Source organism: Schistocerca nitens, chromosome 2 (assembly GCF_023898315.1).
Source record: "Schistocerca nitens isolate TAMUIC-IGC-003100 chromosome 2, iqSchNite1.1, whole genome shotgun sequence".
Classification (NCBI taxonomy): Eukaryota; Metazoa; Arthropoda; class Insecta; order Orthoptera; family Acrididae; genus Schistocerca; species Schistocerca nitens.
Window position 1 is genome coordinate 76,176,443 of NC_064615.1, and position 21,624 is coordinate 76,198,066.

General features: G+C 43.3%; 1 protein-coding gene across 1 annotated transcript in view; it reads left to right on the forward strand.

Moving 5' to 3' along the window:
- Positions 1–21,624, forward strand: part of LOC126235743 (serpin B6-like) — a 103,235-nt gene that overhangs the window by 53,523 nt on the left and 28,088 nt on the right. The window contains exons 5-6 of the mRNA XM_049944529.1: positions 6,987–7,201; positions 12,310–12,495. Of these exons, the coding sequence (XP_049800486.1) occupies positions 6,987–7,201; positions 12,310–12,495 (401 nt within the window). The remainder of the gene's footprint in view (positions 1–6,986; positions 7,202–12,309; positions 12,496–21,624) is intronic.

Here is a 21,624-nt window from a genome sequence, read left to right on the forward strand (position 1 = left end):
ACCGTTTTTGATATACTTACTGTACATTAGCCGTCTTTGCCTATAGTTTATAAGTATTTTCCTCAGAATTTAGAACATCTTGCACCATCATACATTGTCTAATGCACTTTTTAGGTCCACTAACTGTGTTAAGGTGTCTCCATTTTTCTTGTCTCTTGTTTCCGTTATCAAAACCAATGTCAGAACCCCCTCTCTGGTACTTTTATCTTTCCGGAAGCCAAAACTATCATCTAAGATCCTCAACATTCTTTTCCTTCTGTATATTATTCTTACCAGAAAATTTGATTCGTAAGCTGTTACGTCGAATGTGCGATAATTTCCGCACATATCTCCCCTTGCTATCTTCTGCTATCTTGGGGATCGTGTGAATGATTCTTTCCGAAAATCTGTTGGTGTATATCCAGTCTCTTAGATCTACAGACCACCCGGGAATAGTCGTTTGGTTGCCACTTCCCCCAATGGCTTTAGAAATTCCGAAGTTATACATGTCTATGGCCTCATTTGCTTCCAAAGCTCTGTTACACTTTTACTTTAGGCTAATATTGGACACTCTGTGTCTTGTACATCTTCTCCGATTTCTTCTTGTATCAAGTCACCATCAACTCTTCGCCTTGGTAGAGGCCTACATTGTTCTGTTTCCATCCATTCGCTCTTCCTTCTGCATTTAACAGTGGAATTCCTCTGGCATTCTTAACGTTGGGAGACGTTCACTTTTGATACCACTGAAGGCTATTCTGACTTTTCTGTACGGTGATTCTGACCTTCTGTCGACCATGTCTCTTACGATTTCTCGCGTTAAATTCCCTGCACTTTATTTATTTCCATGTGGCTTAGATTGCTGCGTTTATATCTTTTCCTACACAGTTTTGTACTTCCTTCTTTCGTACATCGATTGAAGTATTTACTCTGTTACTCGAAGTCTCTTCGCAGTTGTCTTCCTCGCACCTATATTCCTTTGTCCAACTTCTCTTCTTGTGAACGCCCTTCTTAAATATGTCCACGATTCTCTTAAAGATTAGCCAACGCTTCATAGTTACTCAATTGTGATTTAACTTTGTACGAGGTCTGTCCAAAAAATCCCGGAACATTCGTAATTTCGCGCGAATGATGTCTTGGAGCGAAGGGTTTGGCATCGCTGCACACGGCTAGGTTTAATGTGTAACTACCTGATGTTCCACTGTTGTATATCTGTTAGAGATTATTCAGTGCTGTATTGAGTAAAACGTTGTGCCGCACAATTTGCGAATCTCGAGATGGCAGAGTTAGGGGAGCATTCATCTGCATTAAATTGTGGGTGGAACTCAAGAAAACCTTTACAGAGACACATAAGATAAGCCTACGGTGATGAGTGCTTACGCTGTACTCGGTGTTACGAATGGTTCACACGGTTTACGAGGTGCATTCAAGTTCTAAGGACTCTGATTTGTTTTCTCCGGACTGGAAAGAGATAGAAACATGCGCATTGTTTTAAAATGAGGCCGCGTTCATTGTCAATACATCCCAGAGGTGGCAGCACCGTACGGAAGATGGAATTTTACCGCCAGCGGCGAGAATGAGAACTGTTTTAAATACTTAAAATGGCGACGTTTTCCTTACTTGAACAGCGTGCAATCATTCGTTTTCTGAATTTGCGTGGTGTGAAACCAATTAAAATTCATCGACAGTTGAAGGAGACATGTGCTGATGGAGTTATGGATGTGTCGAAAGTGCATTCGTGGGTGCGACAGTTTATTGAAGGCAGAACATCGTGTGACAACAAACCGAAACAACCTCGGGCTCGCACAAGGCGGTCTGACGACACGCTCGAGAAAGTGGAGAGAATTGTTTTGGGGGATCGCCGAATGACTGTTGAACAGATCGCCTCCAGAGTTGGCATTTCTGTGGGTTCTGCGCACACAATCCTGCATGACGACCTGAAAATGCGAAAAGTGTCATCCAGGTGGGTGCCACGAATGCTGACGGACGACCACATGGCTGCCCGTGTGGCATGTTGCCGAGCAATGTTGACGCGCAACGACAGCATGAATGGGACTTTCTTTTCGTCGGTTGTGACAATGGATGAGACGTGGATGCCATTTTTCAATCCAGAAACAAAGCGCCAGTCAGCTCAATGGAAGCACACAGATTCACCGCCACCAAAAAAATTTCGGGTAACCGCCAGTGCTGAAAAAATGATTGTGTCCATGTTCTGGGATAGCGAGGGCGTAATCCTTACCCATTGCGTTCCAAAGGGCACTACGGTGACAGGTGCATCCTACGAAAATGTTTTGAAGAACAAATTCCTTCCTGCACTACAACAAAAACGTCCGGGAAGGGCTGCGCGTGTGCTGTTTCACCAAGACAACGCACCCGCACATCGAGCTAACGTTACGCAACAGTTTCTTCGTGATAACAACTTTGAAGTGATTTCTCATGCTCCCTACTCACCTGACCTGGCTCCTAGAGACTTTTAGCTTTTTCCAACAATGAAAGACACTCTCCGTGGCCGCACGTTCACCAGCCATGCTGCTATTGCCTCAGCGATTTTCCAGTGGTCAAAACAGACTCCTAAAGAAGCCTTCGCCGCTGCCATGGAGTGAAAAATGTGTACGTCTGCAGGGCGATTACGTCGAGAAGTAACGCCAGTTTCATCGATTTCGGGTGAGTAGTTGATTAGAAAAAAAATCGGAGGCTTTAGAACTTGAATGCACCTCGTAAAAATGGCCGGACGGAAGTTAAAGATGACCCTCATTCAGGACGCCCTTTGACGTCTACCGACGACGCTCTTGTCAGGAACGTCAAAGAAATTATGAGTGCCATTCGAAGACTGACTGTCTGAGAGATTGCAGAAGAATGTAACATTTCAGTTGCATCATGACATGAAATCCTTACAAAGCATCTAGGAATGCATCGTGTATTGCTGCCAAGTTGGTCCCACGGCTCACGGGTCAAGACCTTCGTCTCGCAGGCTGTGAAGGGCTTCTGGATCGCGCAAATGCGTACGAGATTTTCCTTAAGAGAATCATAACCGGTGATGAGTCGTGGGCCTACGGTTATGATGTTCAGAGCAATGTTCAATGTTCACAATGGGTCGGGACAGGCTCTCCAAGGCTAAAAACTGCTCGTCTGGTCAGGTGAAATGTCAAAGCCATGCTTTCTTTGACACTGAAGGATTACTTCATCATGAATTCGTGCCACAGGGATAAACTGTTAATCGACGGTACTACCGGGACGTGTTGCGACGTCTGTGAGAAAATGTGAGAAGGAAACGGCCTGAAATGTGGCGAGACAATTCATGGTTCTCCCATCACGATATCGCACCCACACATTCATCCTTGTTGGGGCGTGACTATTGCACACGAAACGAAATTACTGTGCTGCCTCAGACTCCCTCTCTCCAGACCTGGCCCCTACGGACTTTTTTCATTTCCAAAGCTGAAAACCCCTTTGAAAGGATGAAGATTTGCAACGACAGACGAAATAAAAGAAAAATGGCAGACGGCTCTTCGCGCGATCCAGCAAGAGGAGTATCAAGACTGCTTCCGGAAGTGGAAACTGTTTTGGGAGTGGTGTATCAATTGTGGAGGAGAGTACTTCGAAGGAGACCATGCAAATTAAGTGAAAAGGTTTTGTGGACAAAGCTCCGGAATTTTTTGAACAGATCTCGTTGTGTGCACATGGGTGCGTAGGCCTTGAAATCCAGTATCTGTCTTCGGAATCTCTGTCTTTTCTTGATACAAGGAATTCTTCAGTTTCTGCAGGGCGTTTCGAATTATGCAGCCTATTCTTATCAAGTTTGAACAGAGTATTCATTATCACTAGCTGAAAATTACTGCAGATGTGCATTACACTTTCTCCTCTATCATTACTACTACCGAACCCATATTCTTTCGTAAATCCCATGTCCCTCTCCTATTTCCTCCCCATAGTATATCGTTCCATCATTATCAAATTTTCGTCTCCCGTTACGTACTTTATTATCCCTTGACTGTCCTCTAGTTCTGGAAAGTGTTTATTGTACAGAAGCACGCAGTGAAGATATTACACTATTGACCATTAAAATTGCTGCACCAAGAAGAAATGCAGATGATTAACGGGTATTCATTGTACAATTATATTATACTAGAACTGACATGTGATTACATTTTCACGCAATTTGGGTGCATACATCCTGAGAAATCAGTACCCAGAACAACCACCTCTGGCCGTAATAACGCCCTTGATACGCCTGGGCATTGAGTCAAACAGAGCTTGGATGGCGTGTACAGGTATAGCTGCCCACGCAGCTTCAACACGATACCACAGTTCATCAAGAGTAGTGACTGGTGTATTGTGACGAGCCAGTTGCTCGGACACCGTTGAGCAGACGTTTTCAATTGGTGAGAGATCTGGAGAATGTGCTGGACAGGGCAGCAGTCGAACATTTTCTGTATCTAGAAAGACCCGTACAGGACCTGCAACGTGCGGTCGTGCATTATCCTGCTGAAATGTAGGGTTTAGCAGGGATCGAATGAAGGGTAGAGCCACGGGTCGTAATACACCTGAAATGTAACGTCCACTGTTCAAAGTGCCGTCAATGCGAACAAAAGGTGACCGAGACGTGTAACCAATGGCACCCCATACCATCACGCCGGGTGATACGCCAGTATGGCGATGACGAATACACGCTTCCAATGTGCGTTCACCGCGATGTCGCCAAACAGGGATGCGACCATCATGATGCTGTAAACAGAACCTGGATTCATCCGAAAAAATGACGTTTTGTCATTCGTGCACCCAGGTTCGTCGTTGAGTACACCATCGCAGGCGCTCCTGTCTGTGATACAGCGTCAAGGGTAACCGCAGCCATGGTTTCCGAGCAGATAGTCCATATTGTTGCAAACGTTGTCGAACTGTTCGTGCAGATGGTTGTTGTCTTGCAAACGTCCCCATCTGTTGACTCAGGGATCGAGACGTGGCTGCACGATCCGTTACAGCCATGCGGATAAGATGCCTGTCATCTCGACTGCTAGTGATGCGAGGCGGTTGGGATCCAGCACGGCGTTCCGTATTACCCTCCTTAAATCTGATAAGCGGTCATATTTTAGAGTGCTCTTGAGATACCTAGGGGTTATTATACTTAGTTGCCTATAAAAATTCTCCCTAACTTCGTTTTTGGTTAACAACAAAGCTAAATTTAGGATGAAACATGTATTGTATTTCACAGCCACAATACTAGAAATAAATGCAAAGTCTGCATAGACTATGTATCTTATTTAGGTTTCAGATTGGTGTATAATGTCTTTGTGTTAATATCTATAACAGGTTATCCATGGATGTAAGACATTTGAAACAAAGTAAAGTAGTCAGCTAGCCACTTCTGCAATTTTTCAGAGTATTAGGACTCGGTAATGTATATTCCACATATCTCTAATGTTAATATTAAAGAGATCTTGACTTTGCCGTTATGCAGATAGCTCATAGTGACCTATGTAATGATGCATAGACGCTCTGTTTGAAGCATTAGAGAGAAACAGTTGCTGAGTAGAAGAGAATGAACAGTGAATTTTCTTCAAATAAGGTTTTTACCTTCTAATGTGCTTATTCGTATATAAATAATAGGCAAATGCCTGAGTATAACCCACTCAGAGAATTAGTGTAGGGCGAGCAGATACAGGAATCTGGGATCGCCGCCCACGGCAAGGTCCCAGTGGAGGTGGCTCGCCGTTGCCTTCCCCCGACCTGCTATGAAGTGTCAAGTGTGTGTGTGTGTGTGTGTGTGTGTGTGTGTGTGTGTGTGTATGTGCCATGTGGATCACTGTGATGAATGGTTGTACGGTCTATTCTTTGTTGGTATGGGTGACTAGAAGAGACAGGGTGAAATTCGATGCCGGCATGTAACATACTTCTCTCGAATAGCACCAAGGCGTCCACCGTCCTTAAAGTCGACATGCGACGTACGGATCACCATTAAGAGTGTCACATTCCCTCATCTCATAAGACACCGCAGAGAGCTTTTGAATTTCATCTAGGACATCGGCGCAAAGAGATCCTTCCCTTGGCGGCCAAATCAAGGCAGTGAAAATTTTCCACCACAGGGATTCGAACCGCCTTACCTTCTAGTCGAGCATCACTGCACAAGCGTACTGTAATGGACCTGGGAGATGTGTTATTTTCTACTGGATTTGTCGATACCAAATTTAATGTGGGAAGTTGGTAATGTTTTCTTATATTTTTGTCAGAATTTTTTAAATTGTAATTTGCCTTATTTTATACTAATTTACTTATATTTTTGAGAGTGACAGCATATTGATTACTACTAATAGATGTGACGAAGAAAATCAAAGAGACTGATTACAAGTGGAAGCTTCTGTGTTGTGTAAAATGTCTTTGACGCTGGAGTCGTCTTTGACTGTAGTCAGTCGGCAGTGAATTCTTGGTGTGTGTTGACGGTAGAACAATGTGCTGGTCGCCGTCATAAATAATTTGCTAGTGAACAGGAAAAAAATGAATTATGTTGCTACTTTTTTTATATAAACTTTAAGAAAAAACCACATTCGAAGAAATGGTATTTGAAGCACCAAAAATGAGGCAAACGCATTGAACCAGGTCATTTCTGCAGCCGACGAAACTGCATTGTGGAATTATACTTCTACTAGACGACTGAAGCCAAGACAAATATCATCTTGTAAACATTTCACGGAAAAGGTACTGTCACGAAATATGCCAAATTTAAGTAAATAAAAAATAGTGAGCATATTTCAGTACGTTAGTGATCTCGTCTAAATAAGCGGGAAATCTAGTAGAGTTAACATCATCAGTATGAGTATATTAGTACTGGTCATAATGTTTTATTAACGTAGTTAACAAAAGTAGATTGCACTGACTACTTCTCCCTATTAATGTATAATGGAATGTATTTCATTTCTATGAACCCTGTCCTTCAAGACGGAATTTGTGGAACTGTATGTGTGAATAAATGATAGAGTGGATGATGTTCAAATGTCAGTAACAAGCAATTCTTTCAGGTGCTCTCGGTGAACGCACTCGTATGGTACTGGTCAATGCGGTTTATTTCAAGGGCAACTGGAGCATACAGTTCAACAAATATCTCACAGAACCTCTGCCTTTCTATCGACCATCACAGCCAGCCAAAGATGTGGACACCATGCTCGTCAGGGCCAGTTTTATGTATGCAGAGATAAATGAACTTAATTCTCAGGTTCTCCTGCTTCCATACAAGGTATTTCGTCTGAAGACAGGAGGAAAACATACTTATAAAGCAATCAGTTTCATTCAAGTTCAAACAAAGATACGAAACATAGATTTGTCTCAGCTTTAAGAGAAATTGTGGCCTACTGAATGTTTTAAAGTTGATATTTTCCTCTGCATAAGCAAAGTGAAAGCAGCAAGTTTCAAGAAATTTTAATAATTTGAATAGACAAACCGAAAGGACATATACTAATGTGAATCTTAAATCTCCATTATGTTGTATTTTATTTTGTCCAAGAAAACACAACACTGTACGTGTGATAATTTTTTTACTGGTAAATCAGTTTCATGCAGCTTCATGCAATAAAATAAAGAAGAATATAAAACATCATATTGTGCGAGTACCGCAACTAATATGATGACAACAAGAATGTATTTCTGCTTTAACAATCAATGTGAAAATAATTAATAATAAGATTAACACATACTAGAATCTAAAGTAACGTTATTATTCATAGCTACTAAGCCAACCACCAACATTTTAATACTTCTCAAGTTATACACACAATACTATTGATAAGAAGTCGGAGTGCTTCTTTTCATAACAATTCTCATACAGTGAGGTGACAAAAGTTGTGAGGCACCTCCTAGTATCGTGTCGGACCTCATTTTGCCCGGCATAGTGCAGCAACTCGATGTGACATCGACTCAACAAGTCGTTCGAAGTCATCTGCAGAAATACTGAGCAATGATGCCTCTACAGCAGTCCATAACTGCGAAAGTGAAGCTGATGCAGAATCATGTGCACGAACTGACCTCTAGATTATTTCCCATAAATGTTCGATAGGATTAATGTCTGCGATCTAGGTGGCCAAACCATTCGCTGGAGTTGTATAGAATGTTCTTCTGACCAGTCGTGAACTACTGTGGCCGGGTGACATGGCGCATCGTTGTTTGTGAACATTAAGTCCATGAATGGCTGAAAATGGTATCCAAGGAGCTGAATAGAATCACTTCTAGTCAATGATCGGTTCAGTTGGACCATTCCACGAAAACATAGCCCACACCATTATGGAGCCACCATTAGCTTGCACAGTGCCTTGTTGACAACATGAGTCCATGGATTCGTGGGATCTGCACCACACTAACCTTGCCATCAGCTCTTGGCAACTGAAATCGGGACTCATCTGACCAGGCTGCTGTGTTGCAGTCTATGGTCCAACCGATATGGTCACATGCCCAAGAGAGGCGCTGGAGGCGATGTCATGCTGTTAACAAAGGCACTCGGGTCGGTCGTCTGCTGCCATAGCCCATTAAAGCCAAGTTTCGCCACCACTGTCCTAATGGATACGAATAAGTTCGTCGTACGACGCACACTGATTTCTGCGGTTATTTCACCCAGTGCTCCTTGTCTGTTAGCACCGACAACTCTACACAAACGCTACTACTCTTAGTCACTAAATGAATGCTGTCGGCCACTGCGTTGTCTGTGGTGAGAAACCTGAAATTTGGTATTCTCCACACACTCGTAACACTAAGTCTGGCTCCAAGTCCATTCCGCGTTCATAGTCTGTAAATTCCCGTTTTTTTTTCTTTATTGTCATTTTGAAACCTCTTACAAGGTAGGCCGGTAGCGGCAAAACTACGCCGCTCTTCGGCCACAGATAAGACATTCAGTACAAAAGGAGACATCAAAAAACGAAACAAACATGGTGGATAAACAACAGTAGACAGAAAAAATTAAAATACATGAAACCGTTCACAGGTGCAGTGTCCAAATAAAAAATGTTCTGCACTCGGACATGAACAGAGACGACAGAAATGACACACGTGAATGATGGAGCACAAACGATGAAACACTGAATCACTAACACGATGGCACACTCATACACTAGACGATGATCTCCAGCGCACAAATGTTCACTGTTCGTGTATGAGTCCAGGGACCTGCCAAAGGGGAAAAGGTTGGGGAGGAGGGAGAGGGAAGGGTGTAGATTCCAGTGGCAGAGGAGCGGGGAGGGGGAGCAAAGAAGGTCGGGGAGGGGGGTAAGGGAAGCCCAGGGGGAGAGGAAGGAGGGAGGAAGAGAGGAGAGAGAGAAGGGAGAGAGGGTGCCCTTGGGAAAAACACAGGGGGTAGGAAGGGGAGGATCAAAGTTGGTAGGAGGGATAGATGGAGGGGATGAGGGTTTCATCAGGGAGAGGGAGTTGGTAGAAGCCACCTTGGGCAAGGGTATGGAGAATGGAGAGATGGAGAGCGGGTGGGATGTGGGAATACAGGCGCGGCAGGGGACAGGGGCGGGAGAGGATGTGAGAGACAAACGGATGAGGGCGATCAAGTTTGCAGGAGGTGTAGAGGATCCGTATCCGTTCCAGAAAAAGGAATGAGGTCATAGAGGATCCATGTGGGGGAGGGAGGAGGATGCAATAGGCGAGGCAAAGCGCATGCTGTTCCACGATTTGAAGGGATTTATAAAAGGTAGGAGGGGCGGAGATCCAGGTGGGATGAGCGTAGCAGAGGATAGGGCGGATGAGGGATTTATAGGTGTGGAGAATGGTGGAGAGGTCCAGACCCCATGTGCGGCCAGAAAGGAGCTTGAGGAGATGGGAGCGTGCCTTGGCTTGGGTAGTCCAGAGATGGGGGGTCCAGGAGAGGCGACGGTCAAGGGTGACGCCAGGGTACTTGAGGGTGGGGGTGAGGGTGATAGGACGGCCATAAATGGTGATACAGAAGTCGAGGAGAAGGAAGGAAGGGGTCGTTTTGCCTGCAATGATCGCCTGGGTCTTGGAAGGATTGAACTTGAGCAACCACTGGCTACACCAAGCGGTGAACCGGTCAAGACGGGATTGGAGAGGGTGCTGGGAGAGCTTCAGGGTGGGGGCGAGGGCAAGAACGGCGGTGTCATCGGCGTACTGGAGAAGGTGGATGGTTAATTCCCGTCGTGCGACCGTAAATACGTCGGAAAGTTTTTCACATGACTCACCTGAGTACTGTTCTTCTATGCACTGTGAACACAATACTACCACCAACTGCATATTTACATATCGTTATCCCATGACTTTTGCCACCTCTATATACAGGGTGTCCCTAAAAGAATGACCCGATTTTAACCTGTAATAATATTGAGACAAATGTCACTAGGTAAGTGAAACAGCGCTAGATGTAATCGGCATGGTCTAGAGTTTCAGAAGAAATCCGCTAGATGTCGCTACGAGCGCTGACCTGGAGCGTCCAGCCAGTCTCACGCAATATGGCGTCCGCGCAACAGAAGGCGTATTGTGTTATTGAATTCAGTCGTACTCAGTCAGAGATCGCAGTTCAGCGGGCGTTTCATATTCGATTTCGTGCTAAATCACCATCACCGAAGAACATTCGACGGTGGTATAAACAGTTTGAAGAAACAGGGTGCCTCTGTACAGGCAAAAGTCCTGGCAGGCCACGCGTACCTGAACAAACAGTGGAGCGAATCCGACGAGCATTTGAGCGGAGACGTCGCAAGTCTACGCGTCGTGCTAGCCGAGAACTTGCGTTACCGCGCATAACAGTGTGGCGTCGTGCGTTACGGCGTCGTTTAGCCCTCAAACCACACCGATTATAGCTGGTATAAGCTCTTCGAGACACGGTACTGACAAAGTGAAGCGAGTGGACTTTAGCAATGCTATTCTAGAGGACATGGAAGATGACCTTTTTATGTCACGGTTGATATTGAGCGATGAGGCGACTTTCCACATTAACGGTGCTATTCACCGTCATAATGTGCGTATATGGGGGCTCGAAAATCCTCATGAAACAACTGAACACGAAAGTGATTCACCAAAAGTGAATGTTTTTTGTGGTGTTTCGCAAAGCAAGGTTTATGGACCCTACTTTTTTGAGGAAGAAACCATAACAGGACAATCATATCTTGCAGTGCTCCGGAATTGGTTATTCCCACAACTTGACTCTGATGATTTCATTTATCAGCAAGATGGAGCGCCACCGCACTGGCACAACAACGTGCGCAGTTTCCTCACTGCCAACGTACCTCAACGTTGGATTGGGCGTACAGGACCACGAGATCAGGCTTTACACTCTTGGCCTCCTAGGTCCCCTGACTCAACACCATGTTATTTCTTCCTGTGGGCATATGGTGAACAATGTGTTTACGTTCCTCCCTTACCTCGTGAGATTGATGAACTTAAACCAGAATATCAGCTTCTGTAGCTTCAGTGACAAAATGGTTCAAATGGCTCTGAGCACTATGGGACTCAACTGCTGAGGTCATTAGTCCCCTAGAACTTAGAACTAGTTAAACCCAACTAACCTAAGGACATCACAAACATCCATGCCCGAGGCAGGATTCGAACCTGCGACCGTAGCGGTCTTGCGGTTCCAGACTGCAGCGCCTTTAACTGCACGGCCACTTCGGCCGGCCCTTCAGTGACAGAAGACACGCTCAGTTTGGGATGAATTCGGCTATTAGTCGTCCGTGCAGCTAATGGAGGACATATTGAACATTTTTGATGGATTTTTATGAACTTATGTCTTTTCTGAGTAATTTAGTATGCAATTTTTTGGTGTTAATCCCTTCTTCCTAATAAATAATTCTATTTAAAATCGGATAATTCTTTTTGGGACACCTTGTACAGAGCAAACTCAGTGACATCCCTGTTTTATGATGAGGTTAATTGATGTATTAATCTCTTAAGCCTCCTTATAGCGACTCCTTTCTAAATATTTGTCCAGTTACGTGGTTTTTGCAGACTAAAGCAGTAAAATAAGAATTAAGTTACATAGTTTAGCATACAATATTTATGATTATACGAGGGCTGTTCGTTCATAAAGGTCCGATCGGTCGGGAAATAGAAACCACAGCGAAAATAAAAAACGTTGGCGGCACTATTTTGTAGGCATCTTTACGTGCTCCCAGCGCGCTGAGAACTGGAAAGAGCAACGTCACCCAATCGACGGAAATACTAGAGGCACTGCCCAACCTATCTGTGTGCAGCTTCAGGGGATTTTCGCTGTTGTTTCCATTTGGCTACCGGTCGGGCCTTAGCAAACGAATAGCCCTCGAATTATTTTCCCTAGGTGATTGCTCTGCTCCGCCATTTGTGTAGTGTTAATGCGTTTTTCTTCTTTGGTTTCATTTCGTACATCAGGCCAACAGAATTAGTATGCTGATAATTTTACCCAGAGAGTTAAATGGCCTACCAGATGTCGAGAAGAATCTTACGAATGTGTCTCTTCAAGATATAGTGTCCAGAATGTACAAACCTGAGGTAGACGTATATTTACCTAAATTCAAAATGGAGTACGCAACACCACTTTCAGGACCACTCACGGACGTAAGTGCAATTCTGATACCTAAAAATAATATTAAACGACTGCAATTTTTGATACGTTACAGTTTGTCATTGCCATGAAATTGCTGTATTTCTCAGTTGTTCTATTAGTAAGCATCATTAAACACAAAATAGTCATATAAATGTAAAACTGTTAATAATGAGCAGTGTTATATGGCGCAAGAAGAACCGATAGCTGAACATTCCTTAGGGAAACATTACATTTGGTCAGGAGTATTTTAATAATTATTTCTATATCAGTTGACGTCAATATTTCAGTTATTGAGAAGTCGATAAATTTTGGCGCTGGTAACATAATTACATGTTCTTGTCCTTCGTTGAATTTAATTTGTGGACCGTTACAAGGCTGTCTGAGCGTCCTTACTGGAGCATATTTTTCGTGCAACACTACGCTTTTTAACATGTATAGTCGGTATGCTACTTGAAACCTTAGTTAAATCTTTCTGCAATATTGTTCGACGTACGATCTATGGACATACCTTGTTTTCAGCGCGCGAATAATATCATGTTACTCTCATTCCACGAAGTTCCACAACTCTTTTCTGGCTGTTACAGGAAAGCCCGTATGAAACGTTAGAATCAAAACGTAAACAGAGGTACCAATGGCCTGATTTTTTCTCTTTTTCGTGGAAAAATTTCATTACCGGCCCAAATGATGGATGAGTAACAGAGAGAAAACCAGGCTGAAACATATGGTAAGGATATCAAACGTAAATCGCAGCTGAATCTCTCTTCAGATAAGAAGCTAAAACGGGTACGACAGTCATTCAAACAGTTATTCACCAGTACCGCTAAAAGAGGCCATCCCCTCTCTTGACAGCAGCCAGTGAGATTGCGTGTATTGTCCAGGACTGGAAGTATGGTGCAGCGGCAACAAAGGTCAAATAAAATAAAAATTTAAGTCTTCAGGACTTAGCTATCGTTGAACACATTTTCCGACTATTGGCGTTATCGCTATTGTCCAAGCGTCCAACCGAATAAAATGGCACCTGGAATGCTTTCTCCCATTAGCTGCGAAGATACCTTAGATCTCCTCAACACTGTGACACTTTTAGAGGTTCTTTGAACGTAGCTCCTTTAACGCTTCACGTGGAAGGCTGAGTATTTAATGTAAATATCTGCACAGCTCCTATAGTATGGGTTGGGGGGTACTCCTTTGTGTGTCACATGACTGGGATCACAAGTTGGCCATTGTTGATTGTCACATTGTTGTAGTGGCTTTATTGGTATCTACACTTTCTAAGTGCTACAGATTGTTTGATTGTAGCCCACAAAACATCAAAAAATAAACTCTTAGACATAAATCTTTAAAAGAAGAATCTAATGCTTCTTGTGAGTGTAGGAACACACACACACACACACACACACACACAAAAGAACAGTAGCTTAACAAGGTAATTCACTTTGTTTCCAACCTGTTTCCTTAAAATACGAAAAAAAGCTGAATTCAAGCCGATCTTGAATGTCCGCATGTTAAAAAACCCGCTCGTTGAGCGACTGCATCGTGTCCTTGGTAATCCCCTCCCCTACGATTAACTGGGGACAAACATTTTCAGCCTTACAAGTCACATGAACCGGGACCAGCTTTCCAGCCTCATTCCGTGCATCATTATAGAGATTGATGCTTTTTTTTGAGTCATCAGTCTTGTGATTGGTTTGATGAGACACGCCACGAATTCCTCTCCCGTGCCAACCTCTTCATCTCAGAGTAGCACTTGCAACCTACTTCCTCAATTCTTTGCTGGATGTATTCCAATCTCTGTCTTCCTGTGCAGTTTTTGCCCTCTACAGATCCTTCTAGCACCATGGAAGTCATTCACTCATGTCTTAACAGATGTCCTATCATCCTGTCCCTTCTCCTTGTTAATTTTAATTTTAATAATCAACAGCCTCAGTTGCACCGTTTACCTAGAATTTGCCTAGGTTTCAGTCGGGATAACCCAACCTTCTTCAGAATAACAGTATCTGCCGTTTGTCCATAGTGGACATCGTCAAGCTAAAACTATAAATCCATAAACTATCGTCAGACTGTAAAACTTATCTGGAACTGCCTCGCCCCACTTCGCGACCGCGATGCGGCAGCCACAAGTCATCCTTTCATCCCGAATTTTAACCCCACTCTTGAACCTTTCTTTTATTTCCGTCATTGTTTCTTCTATGTAACAGATTGAACATTATGGGCGAAAGTCCACATCGCTGTGTTACACCGTTTTTAATCCGAGCACTACGTTCATGTTTCCTCCTGGTTCTTGTACACATTTTACATAACCCATCTTTCGCTGTAGCTTACTCTTATCTTCCTCAGAATTTTGACCACGGTAAATACGGTGAATCTATGGAACAAATTTGTTTCCAAACGAAACACCAAGCGCATATCGTTGGCATTTGTGCTGTTGTGCAAAAATTTTTAATACAGCGCTAAGGTAAATGGGGGTAAGAATTCAAGCGAAATGTATTTGCTGTGATACGAGCCACCTGAGAGCAACGATCCGTTGGCTCAAAATATTCAGGAAATACCACTGAAAACTCTCCAGAATTTTCTTGGTTGAATCAGGTTCACCGTGCATAGTAGTATTTATCTTGACACAGCTTAAAAAAATGGTTCAAATGGCTCTGAGCACTATGGGACTCAACATCTGAGGTCATAAGTCCCCTAGAACTTAGAACTACTTAAACCTAACTAACCTAACGACATCACACACATCCATCCCCGAGGCAGGTTTCGAACCTGCGACCGTAGCGGTCGCACGGTTCCAGACTGAAGCGCCTAGAACCGCTCGGCCACACAGGCCGGCGACACAGCTTACAGGATGGGCTTTTAGTGTGATGATGATTACAGGTTGGTCGAAACCGATTGCTGCATTGTGAAGCTCTTTTGTGGTTGTGTCGTAAGAAAAATAAGCGCTGTGCCGGGTCAGTCTAGGGTCTACGATCCTTTCCTTTCATGGAAACTGTGTGGGCAGACTGAGCTATGAAAAAACATCTGTGAAATCTAGATAGTTGGAGAGAGGTCCTGGCAAAACTGAGGTGTGAAGGTAGGTTGTGAGTCAAGCCTGATTGGCTCTGTTAGTAAGAACTTGCCAGCAGAAGGTATGGTTAGAGGTAAGCGTCCCACCCAGGATACAGTTTTAATCGGCCGCGTTCTAAAGCAGTGAGCACATCGCTGCGGAGTGATACATTCTTTCGGGATTATATATATATATATATATATATATATATATATATATATATATATATATATATATATATATATAAAACAGATTACTTAAAATAAAAAAAACTGCCATATTTTTGCTGCAGGAGTGTGGGAAGAAAATCAGTTTTACGACCTGAGTGGTTGCACGACGTATCAGTAGAACGCGTACATTTCAGCCAAGGGGGAAGTACTGTCAGGTGATTAATAAATTATACATCACTGAAAAATTTTTGGAATGTGGACATACAACTGAACACGTCTATCACATAAAAATTTCTCTACCATTAGCTGATCCAGACAGGAGGGTTGCAATGTCGTACTGATGAATGGGTTTATACTGCCAAATTATTTGTAAATGTCTCCAGATTTTTTAATCACATATCTTCAAACAGTTTCATTCAGTTTCCTGCTCCCGTTCTTCGCGCTTCACTTTTCTGGTCGACTGGAACCGCTTTTTATAATCGGAACTTGATCCCACTCCACAATTTTTATCCCTCGCACTCCTCTTCATTACCAGATCAACCGTTCTTCAGTGCCTCAGCATGTATACTATCCACGTATTCCTTTTTTTTTTTTTTTTTAGTCGGGCTGTATCGTGAAATCTCTTTCACTTCTTATTATTTGCAGCACTTGTTAATTATCTACTCGATCTATCGACGTAATCTTCAGAATTATTTGTAACACCCTTTGCAAAAGCTGCTATTCTCCTCTTGTCTCTACTGTTGGTAGTCCACGATTCACTTCTTAATAGGCTACAATCCAGACAAATACTTCCAGAAAATACTTTTTATACTCGATTTTAATGGATTTATCTTTATTCAGAAACGGTTTTGTTGCTGTTGTGAGTATGTATATTAAATCCCGTTTGTATCAGCTTTCTTCCATTATTTGGCTGTCCAAATAGTAAACTGATATTATTTTTTGTCGCATTTCCTAACCAATACCGCCAGCATTCCCTCACTTGATTCGACTACATTGCACCACATTAGTTTTACCACTGTTGATGCTCAATTTATAGCCTCGTACGAGGACAGTATCCATTCCATTCCACCTGTGCTATATGCTACCCGTGGCTTTATAGATATGAGCAGACCATAGTGGCTCGCCTTCATGCATTCTTTTAAAAAAAATTGTGACAAAAGTCCTTCTGGCCTGTTATTTATTTTAAACGTGACATGTAAGTGCTGTCTCTTTCTTTTATTGTTAATCAGTACTTACACTTTTATATAAAAAATTATCTTCTCCCATGAATTAGTAATTATGTTATAAGCCACTTTAAACATTTAAATTCTGATGAAGGCACTCTTAGAAGTGTTGAAACCTGGTTAATAAGACTAAACATTGTGACCGAGGGCTCATTTGTTTCAACTTTAATTTATAAGCGGTCACTGAACCAAGCTGCCATGCTTAAAACGTTAAAGCTTTTATTTCTTCTCTTGCTCTGTGTACAGACCTAATAACGTAGGGAATAGGCTACAACTCTGTCTCGTTCCCTTCTCAACTACCGATTTCATGTCCTTCATCTCTGTAGCGCTATCTAACGGGGACCACAAATAAAATTTTCTCTTTTACGTACATTCGATCCCTTCGCTAGTTGAACTCCTCATTGACAGCCGTATATAAGGGGCTATTAAAAATTTTCCGTTCGAAACCCGTACAGTTCAGAATCTATAATGCAATCATGCAAAATCGCCGTGAGAATTGAGGCAACCATTGCACCGACTCACCAGGTTGAACCAATCCTTGGAGGTCTCCGAAGCCGTCATGGGGAGAGATCAGGCCTATAGGACGGGTGCTCGAATGTGTCCCACGTAAGTTGGCATAACATCTGCATTACGAGATTTACGTTACGAGGACGTCAGTAATAATCAAAGAGCAGCGTCCCTTGTCGAAGTTGATTTTCGACGTACGTGCTGCTCCGTACACGTTCTTCATTCTCCTATAGATGTCTGCCGGTGTTTGGCCTTCGGCGGCCAAGAAAACAAGAGTACATTGGTCCTGAACGGGCGCATTTGGTAATAACGTCGCCATAATTCACGTCATTTCCGCAATTACTTCATGTACATTGGGAAGGCACGAATGCCACACTAAATCCGTTGTTTACATGTCGGTGCCTATATACCCACTTCGGAGTCGCACTAAGTTGCATATTCGAGCAGAAACACCGTCAGACGGAAATTTTTTGATCGCTCCTTGTAACTGTAAACTTATCTAAGAAACGCTTGCAGGGGATCTGCATTCAGTCAGTCAACGTTGCAAACTAGCCTTCTTATGAATACACTATAGTTTAGTGGTTCGATTAATATTTATTTTATAAATTTTTTTCTATACCCTCAAATGAAATTGGTAGAATTTTATTTTTATTAACAGTACTACGAGGACGTGCTGAAAAGTAATGCATCCGAATGTGATAACTCTTCAAGCTGTTTAAATAAAATAAACTTTAGTAACATTCTACATCTTTATTCTTCATGTTTACATATTCATTTCTCGACACATTCACTGAATGTTTGACTCTGTTGACGGAGCCACAACCTCACCTCTGCTTCATCACTATCATAGTCGAGTCCTTGAAGGTGTTCTTCAAATTCTGTAAAGATGAGGATGATCACATGAAGGATGATCGATGACAGTAAACCCAAGGCGTCAGATTGTTGCAGACGTCGCAAACCTTGTGTGTTCTGTCATTGTAGTGCTGAAGGGGAGGGTACATCACCTAAGTAAGAACTTTTCTGCGGTTAGAAACTCGATTACAGCTCGCTGTTTCTCACGCACCGACACAGTTACGTTACACACCGCCGTGTAACACGGTACAATTCGTAGTCCTCTAGCGGCAGAGAGTAGCAACTAACGTCAGCGAAGGATCATGTTGATGATGATGATGTTTGGTTTGTGGGGCGCTCAACCACACGGTTATCAGAACCCATACAAATGGCCAACTTTTGCTCAGTCCAATCTCGGCACTTTCATAAATGATGATCAAATGATGACAACACAAACACGCAGGCATCTCGAGGCAGGTGAAAATCCCTGACCCTGCCGGGAATCGAACCACGGGCCCCGTGCTCGGGAAGCGAGAACGCTACCGCGAGACCACGAGCTGCGGACGTCAGCGAAGGGAAGGCCGTCAACCGAGTATTATGCATGGCATGTAATACCTCAATCGATATTGAGAACAGAATAAAAAATTTGGAGACATTACTTTTCAGAACGCCCTCGTAGATTACAGACACTCCACATTTTGGGGGAATTACTAAGTTCAATGGCAGGAAGAACAGGACTTGTGGTCTGATGAGTACATGGGTGTAGATACAAAATCATGTAGGGGTGACTCAGGAATAGGTATAAGAGTGAATAAAAAAATAGAAATGTGGGTATGCTAATATGAACAGCAAAGTGACTGCCTTATCGTAGCAAAGACTGACACGAAGGCAAAACCCTCCACAATCGTACGAGTTTCTATGCCAACGAGCTCTGCAGATGATGAAGAAATTGAAGAAATGTATGATGAGATAACAGAAATTATTTATGTAGTCAAGGGAGACAAAATTGTAATTGTGATGGAGGGCTGGAATCTGCTAGAAAGAAAACGAAGAGAAGGAAAAATAGTACGTAAATGAAGAATGGCGGAAAGGAATGAAAGAGGAAGCCGTCTAGTAGAATTTTGCACAAAGCATAATTTGATCATCGCTAACACTTCATTCATGAATCATGAAAGAAGGCTGCGTACGAGGAAGAGAGTAGGAGAAACTGGAAGATTTAAGATTATTTAGTAGCGAGACAGAGATTTTGGAACCAGATTCTAGTGTGTAACAAATTTCTAGCGGCATATGGGGACTCTGACAACAATTTATTAGCTATGAATTATAGATTAAAACTGAAGAAATTGCAAAAATCTAGTAAGTTAAGGAGATGGGACCTAGACAAGAATCGGAGATTGTTGATAGTTTCAGAGGGGGCTTTAGGCAAAGATTATCTGCAAAAGGTAAAGGATTATACACTACTGGCCATTAAAATTGCTACACCACGAAGATGACGTGCTACAGACGCGAAATTTAACCGACAGGAAGAAGATGCTGTGATATGCAAATGATCAGCTTTTCAGAGCATTCACACAAGGTTGGCACCGGTGGTGATACCTACAACATGCTGACATGAGGAAAGTTGCCAACCGATTTCTCATACACAAACAGCAGTTGACCGGAGTTGACTGGTGAAACGTTGTTGTGATGCCTCGTGTAAGGAGGAGAAATGCGTACCATCACCTTTCCGACTTTGATAAAGGTCGGATTGTAGCCTATCGCGTTTGCGGTTTATCGTATCGCGACATCGCTGGTCCCGTTGGTTGAGATATAATGACTGTTAGCAGAATATGGAATCGGTGGGTTCAGGAGGGTAATAAGGAACGCCGTGCTGGATCCGAACGGCCTCGTATCACTAGCAGTCGAGATGACACGCATCTTATCCGCATGGCTGTAACGGATCGTGCAGCCACGTCCCGATTCCTGAGTCAACAGACTGGGACGTTTGCAAGACAACAACCATCTGTGCGAACAGTTCGACGACGTTTGCAGCAGCATGGACTATCAACTCGTAGAGCATGGCTGCGGTTACCCTTGACGCTGCATCACAGACAGGAGCGCCTGCGATGGTGTACTCAACGACGAACCTGGGTGCACGAATGGCAAAACGTCCTTTTTCGGATGAATCCAGGTTCTGTTTACAGCATCATGATGGTCGCATCCGTGTTTGGCGACATCGCGGTAAACGCACATTGGAAGCGTGTATTCGTCATCGCCATACTCGCGTATCATCCGGCGTGTTGGTATGGGGTGCCATTGGTTACACGTCTGGGCCACCTCTTGTTCACATTGACGGGACTTTGAACAGTGGACGTTACATTTCAGATGTGTTACGACCCGTGGCTCTACCCTTCATTCGATCCCTGCGAAACCCTACATTTCAGCAGGATAATGCACGCCCGCATGTTGCAGGTCCTGTACGGGCCTTTGTGGATACAGAAAATGTTCGACTGCTGCCCTTGCCAGCACATTCTCCAGATCTCTCACGAATTGAAAACGTCTGGTCAATGGTGGCCGAGCAACTGCCTCGTCACAATACGTCAGTCACTACTCTTGATGAACTGTGGTATCGTGTTGAAGCTGCATGGGCAGCTGTACCTGTACACACCATCCAAGCTCTGTTTGACTCAATGCCCAGGCGTTTCAAGGTGGTTATTACGGCCAGTGGGTTGTTCTGGGTACTGATTTGTCAGGATCTATGCACCCAAACTGCACGAAAATGTAATCACATGTCAGTTCTAATATCATATATTTGTCCAATGAATACCCGTTTATCATCTGCATTTCTTCTTGGTGTAGCAATTTTAATGGCCCGAAGTGTAGTAGGATGCGAATGGATAGCTTTAAGAGTTGAAATGGTGAAGGCAGCAGAGACTGAAACAAGTAAAACAATAGGGTCTTGTAGAAATCCTTGGGTAGCATAGGAGATATTGAAATTAATTGAAGAAAAGAGAAAATTTAAAAATGTGACAAATAAAGCAGGCGAAAGGGAATACAAAGCTCTAATAAATGAGACTGATGGGAAGTGAAAACTGGCTAAGCAGGAGTGGCTAGTAGACAAATGTAAAGATATATAAGCATAAAACTAAAGGAAAGATAGATACTGTAAGTAGGCTGTTTAGGTTTTTTTATTGATAACGCCACCTCAGTATGAAAATCACCGGCTGTGCCGTGTGCAGTCTGTGGCTGCTTTGCATTGTTGTAATACTCAACCATTGTAGTGTTAGGCAGCTGGCTGTGAACAGCGCGTAGCGCTGGGCAGTTGGAGGTGAGCCGCCAGCAGTGGTGGATGTGGGGAGAGAGATGGTGGAGTTTTGTAATTTGTCATGATAT